This window comes from Ixodes scapularis, unplaced genomic scaffold (assembly GCF_016920785.2).
Source record: "Ixodes scapularis isolate PalLabHiFi unplaced genomic scaffold, ASM1692078v2 PGA_scaffold7__128_contigs__length_106722199, whole genome shotgun sequence".
Lineage (NCBI taxonomy): Eukaryota > Metazoa > Arthropoda > Arachnida > Ixodida > Ixodidae > Ixodes > Ixodes scapularis.
The window spans coordinates 12,273,202-12,279,327 of NW_024609882.1; the positions used below are offsets into that span (position 1 = coordinate 12,273,202).

At 52.5% G+C, this 6,126-nt stretch overlaps 1 protein-coding gene across 1 annotated transcript; it reads left to right on the forward strand.

Moving 5' to 3' along the window:
• The first annotated feature begins 4,998 nt into the window (after positions 1-4,998).
• Positions 4,999-5,758, forward strand: LOC120848743. The gene is made up of 2 exons (XM_042286474.1): positions 4,999-5,649; positions 5,732-5,758. Exons 1-2 carry the CDS (start codon positions 4,999-5,001, stop codon positions 5,756-5,758), a joined length of 678 nt encoding a protein of 225 aa, XP_042142408.1.
• Positions 5,759-6,126: the final 368 nt, after the last annotated feature.

Consider the following 6,126-nt stretch of genomic DNA (forward strand, 5'->3'; position numbering starts at 1 on the left):
AAAAAATACACACATGTTGAAAATCTTTTATACATTTCTAATTTTGTGCGAGTTTCCCTTAGGTATAGGGTATATAACTTAAAAGTAACTAAAATTCGGAAAGAAGTTTAATCATTCATGCAGGATGCATGATATCCCTTAAATCTTAAATGCAATCTAGCAGTACTTATGTGTATGTGTCCCCGTCTCGAACAGTACCACCCCTTGTTTTTCGCAACACCGAATCTGCGTGTGCTAAACAAAAGCAGATTCGTCTGGTAATTGGATTTTAAGCAACATAAATTATAAAGAAAAGCTGCCTACGAATTCAAGAGAAGAGTTATCGAGACTTTTATTCCCGGCTTAGAATACGACAGACAAAGAACAGAGATGTATGACTTTTTTTTTTCCACAGCAACAACAACAATAGTAATGGCGTCGAATAGAATATTGTTATCATTAATACACATGAACCTAGGCATAATTTGTCATGTTCTTGGCACTTGTTACAACCAGCGATAAGTAGCCATGTGAAGTTTCTGATGAAAGAGCACCGGAGTATTATCCGCCTAATTCCAGTGGAGCTCTGAGTTCTCGCAGAATTGTTGCTGCCAGTGTTTTCTTTTTTCAATTCAGTATAATTTATTGGCTCCAGAGTTCTGGAAGCAAATACGAGGAAAAAAAACTACATAGTGCAACTTGACAAATACGTGAATCCTACAGCCGCAGCCACATTGCTAATATTGCCGCGCGCGCAGCTGGCCAAGCAGGCAGCTGCTTCCTGAGTTCCTCCCGGACGACGTCCCGGATGATGTCGCGGATGTCCGGGATGCTGCAGCTGGACGGCGAGAGGGCAGCGAAGCCGGGAAGTCTCTGGTAGTGTGAGGCCCGTGCGTGAAGGGCACGTTCGATGTTGGTGGCCTCAGTAATGAAACCCTGGACAGTCGTAGGCGGGCTCCGCACGAGGCCCCCGAAGATGTTTTCTTTGACGCCGCGCATTAGAACCCGCAACGTTTTCTCTTCGGGAGCGTTGGGGTCGGCGCGGTTCATGAGGCGGAGAACGTCTTCGACGAAGCTGGTCACGCTCTCGTTTGGCCCTTGGTGTCTTGCTTGAAGGAGTTCCTCGGCACGCTGTCGTCGCTGCTGGTTGGCAAAGGTGCGTCGCAGCTCGGCCTGGAACTCTTCCCACGTCGAAATCGACGCTTCGTGGTTCTCGAACCAGGTGCGCGCCGTGCCTTCCAGAGCGAAGTAGACGTTCTGAAGGCACTGCTCTGGTGTCCACTGGTTATGGCGGGCCACTCGTTCGTAATGCTGTAGCCAATCTTCAACGTCCTCGTGGACCTCCCCGTGGAATGGCGTCGGAGTCCGGGGTGCGACGGGAAGGTATACGACGGCGGCGGCGGACGGGTTCTGCGACGACTGGTTGTCCATCGTCGGCCTCGTTGGCTGTCTGGTCCGGGGTGGCAGAAGTCCGTGCTCCGGGGGTAGACCCTGGGTGCGGCGACTGGATCGGGTCTCGATCTGGTCTTCGCTCGGTCCTCGGGAGGCTGGGTCCGGACTTGCACCGCGAGAACTCGGAGGGGAGCGCTGCACGGGCATGCGGGCACCCCGCACCTCCACCAAAATGTCACGGGTGGTGACCAAAAATAACAAATAAACAGGAAGAAATAAACGTTTAATGTGGCGAACTTGTGCCAAAAATAAAAGAGTACAAAAGATAATAATAGAGCGTCGCGGGCGTCGAAGTCGGCGTGGTAGCAGAGTCGAACGCTGGGGCTAGACTGACTCCGCTCGCCTTTCGGAATCCCATGTACCCTCGTGGGTTTCTGGATCGTTCGGCGTAGAAGGTTCGGCGCGTGGAACATTCTAACCTCGAATCAGCAAGACGGTTCTCGAATTCACCAGAACCTTACATTACAGTGTCAACAAAAATGCGCCTCCGCGGCCAGGAATCGAACCCTGGCTTTCAGCGTGGGAAGCAAGCGCGATAACCGTTAGGCCACGCGCGCGCTGCCTGCTTGGCCAGCTGCGCGCGCGGCATTGTATCTGCGTGGACTACCGGCAGCTGAATGCCGTGACAAAGAAAGACGTCTACCCACTCCCCCGAATCGACGACACGTTAGACCGGCTGCGCCACTCTCGATACTTCTCATCGATGGACCTGAAGAGCGGCTACTGGCAGATCAAAGTCGACGAACGGGACCGAGAGAAGACAGCTTTCGTCACGCCGGATGGGCTGTACGAGTTCAAGGTAATGCCCTTCGGACTATGTACGGCGCCAGCAACTTTCCAGCGTGTTATGGACACCGTACTGGCAGGACTGAAGTGGCAGAGCTGTCTGGTCTACCTCGATGACGTCGTGGTGTTTTCCAGCGGCTTCGACGAGCACTTGCGACGACTCTGAACTGTTCTTCAAGCCATACGGACCGCCGGACTCACCCTCAAGCCGTCAAAGTGTCGGTTCGCCTATGACGAACTGAAGTTTCTAGGTCATGTGATTAGCAACGAAGGCGTGCGCCCAGACCCTGAGAAGACTCGCGCCGTCGCGTCATTTCCAGCGCCGACAGACAAAAAGGCCGTGCGAAGATTCCTTGGACTTTGCGCCTACTATCGTCGCTTCGTTCGGGATTTCGCACGGATTTCCGCACCGCTCACAAACCTCACCAAGGACGCCGAGAGGTTCGAATGGGCCGAGGAACAGCAGCAGGCATTCGACGAGCTGAAGCGACTACTCCAGACGCCTCCGGTTCTTGTACATTTCGATCAGGATGCGGACACCGAGATTCACACTGACGCAAGTAACGCAGGACTTGGCGCGGTACTAGTTCAAGTACAAGAAGGCACCGAACGAGTCATCGCCTACGCAAGTCGGACACTGTCCAAGGCAGAGAGAAATTACTCCACGACTGAGAAAGAATGCCTTGCGGTCGTCTGGGCAATCACGAAGTTTCGTCCGTACTTGTACGGAAGCCCGTTCCGCGTAGTCACGGACCACCACTCGCTCTGCTGGCTTGCGAACCTCAAGGACCCGTCAGGACGCCTCGCTCGATGGAGCCTCCGGCTACAAGAGTTCAACATGACTGTGGTTTACAAGTCAGGACACAAGCACAGCGACGCTGACTGCCTGTCCAGGGCCCCTGTCGAAACACCTTCCGGCAGCAGCGACGACGATGATGACGAGTGCTTTCTAGGGGCAGTGAACACCGATGACATGGTACGACGTCAACGAGACGATCCGGAGCTGCGAGCCTTAATCGAGCACCTAGAAGGGCGCGGCGGTACCGTACCCCGTGTTTTCTCACGAGCCGTGCCGACCTTCGCCATTCGACAAGGTGTACTCTACAAAGAGAACTTCGGGGACAGCAACTCGCCGTGGCTGCTGGTAATCCCGACCGACCTTCGAGGGGAGATTTTTCAAGCATGTCCCGACGACCCGACGTCCGGACACCTTGGATACAGCCGGACACTGGCCCGTATTCGTGAAAAGTATTACTGGCCCAAGCTCCCCAAGACCGTCCACCTGTACACACGATCATGCCACGAGTGCCAGCGACGCAAGAAACCTCCGACGAGGCCGGCCGGACTCCTGCTGCCTATTTCTCCTCCAACTGCACCCTTCCAGCAGATCGGAATGGATCTACTTGGTCCTTTTCCGCCTTCGACGTCGGGGAACCGCTGGATCGTCGTCGCCACAGATTATCTCACGCGGTACGCCGAAACGAAAGCTCTTCCTTCGGGGACTGCTGTGGAAGTTGCCAAGTTTTTCATTGAGTCCATCGTCCTCCGGCACGGCGCTCCAGAAGTTCTGATTACAGATCGCGGATCATAGTTTATGGCACAACTGACCCAAGAAATCCTCCGACTCAGTCACACCAGCCATCGTCGTACAACTGCCTACCACCCGCAGACCAACGGGCTGACGGAGCGACTCAACTAGACAATCGCCGATATGATCTCTATGTACGTCAACGTAGAGCACAAGACGTGGGACGAGGTGCTGCCCTACGTCACGTTCGCCTACAATACGGCGGTTCAAGAGACCACTGGATTCACCCCTTTCCAGCTGGTACATGGTCGGAGGGTAACGACCATGCTGGACGCCATGCTGCCCCATGAGCCATCTGACAACGAGAGCAACGACGCCCAGGCGGTTGCTCAACGCGCCGAAGAAGTTCGCCAGCTCGCCCGACTCCTGATTCAAGACCAGCAACGCGTCGACGCCGGCCGCTACAGCCTTCGTCGCAGGGACGTCCACTTCCAGACCGGAGATAGGGTGTGGGTATGGACGCCCATCCGTCGCCGTGGCCTCAGTGAGAAATTGCTGAAACGATACTTTGGACCCTACAAAGTGCTTCGTCGACTCGGCGATCTGAACTACGAAGTGATGCCCGACGGAACACGGACTTCGTCACGCCGCCCTCCACGTCCGGAAGTCGTCCACGTCGTGCGACTGAAGCCGTACTACGCTCGATAGGACTGTGGACCTTATGTGTTCCAAATGACTCTTAGTTTACCGTTATTTTTATTTGTTTTGTTTTCCGATTGCATCGGGACGATGCACTTTTTAAAGGGGGGAGTAATGCCGCGCGCGCAGCTGGCCAAGCAGGCAGCGCGCGCGTGGCCTAACGGTTATCGCGCTTGCTTCCCACGCTGAAAGCCAGGGTTCGATTCCTGGCCGCGGAGGCGCATTTTTGTTGACACTGTAATGTAAGGTTCTGGTGAATTCGAGAACCGTCTTGCTGATTCGAGGTTAGAATGTTCCACGCGCCGAACCTTCTACGCCCAACGATCCAGAAACCCACGAGGGTACATAAGGGATTCCGAAAGGCGAGCGGAGTCAGTCTAGCCCCAGCGTTCGACTCTGCTACCACGCCGACTTCGACGCCCGCGACGCTCTATTATTATCTTTTGTACTCTTTTATTTTTGGCACAAGTTCGCCACATTAAACGTTTATTTCTTCCTGTTTATTTGTTATTTTTGGTCACCACCCGTGACAATATGCGTCACGGGTGGTGACCATGCGTGATTGCTGGTCGATGATTTTGTTACTGGTTATGTCGGGTGACGTTGAGCAGAACCCAGGGCCTAAGACGACTGAACTGTTGGAGTTGATTATAGAGAATCAGGCGACGTCCGACTGTAAATTGGGCGCTATAAATGAAGAAATTGCAAAACTGCACACAAAGACTGATAAATTGACTGATTATGTTGAAGTAATTAAGGACTTGAACAGGAGAATAGACAGTCTAGAGAACCTTGTTCGGCAACAAGCTGAAAAGCTGATTGAGTTTGAAACCCGAAGCCAACGGAACAACCTTTTAGTATTCGGTCTTCTTGAGGAGAATGGGGAATCCGAGTCGACCTTGAAAGCGGCGGTTGTAGACACGCTCTTTCGGGAAACGCTAGGAGTTCAAGTACAGACGGTAGAAAGGATACATCGCTTAGGCAAGAAGAAGCCAGGAAGTCCTAGGCCTGTAATTCTAGGATTTTATGACTCAAGGGAAAAAGAGCGGGTGCTGAGGAACTGCCGGAAGCTAAAAGGAAGCCAAATTAGGATCAGCAATGATTATCCGAAAGAAATAGTGGAAGTGCGTAAAAAGCTGTGGGCAAGCGCTTCAGCTGACAGGAACAATGGCAAAAGGGTCACCTTGGTCCATGACAAACTGAAAGTAAACGACCAGTTTTACGTATGGGACCATGGCCAAAATGAGCGGTGCCTATGTCACGAATATCGCCAAAATGACGCCTCAGGTGGTACACGGTCATCTCCAGCTTTAGATAGTCGTCTTGATTCCCAAGGCACTTCCACAGGTGCATAGCTACGCATTCTAGCACTTAACGCGCGCAGTATCGCCAATAAAACTTCAGACTTAGAATATCTTTTATTAGCACGAAGTCCTCACGTTGTGTTATTAACAGAGACATGGTTGAACAAGGATGTGCCTAATAACTGCATTATTCCTCCTGGTTACCAAATGTTCAGATGGGATAGAGACTCTCGTGGTGGCGGTGTTGCTATTATAGTTAAAAACTCTGTGTCGGCTGTGTTGGTTCATTGCAATCTTAACGAAACAGTGTGGTGTAGAATTACTTTTGCGAACAATGTGTATCTTGTTGGTGTAGTGTACAGGCCACCTGTTACTCAG

Excerpts from the sequence above, each read along its gene's own strand:
- LOC120848743 (XM_042286474.1), top strand. The coding sequence starts at position 4,999 with ATGCGTGATTGCTGGTCGATGATTTTGTTACTGGTTATGTCGGGTGAC. Across the intron at positions 5,650-5,731 it reads TGGTCCATGACAAACTGAAA|GTGGTACACGGTCATCTCCA; the intron begins GTAAACGACCAG and ends ATGACGCCTCAG.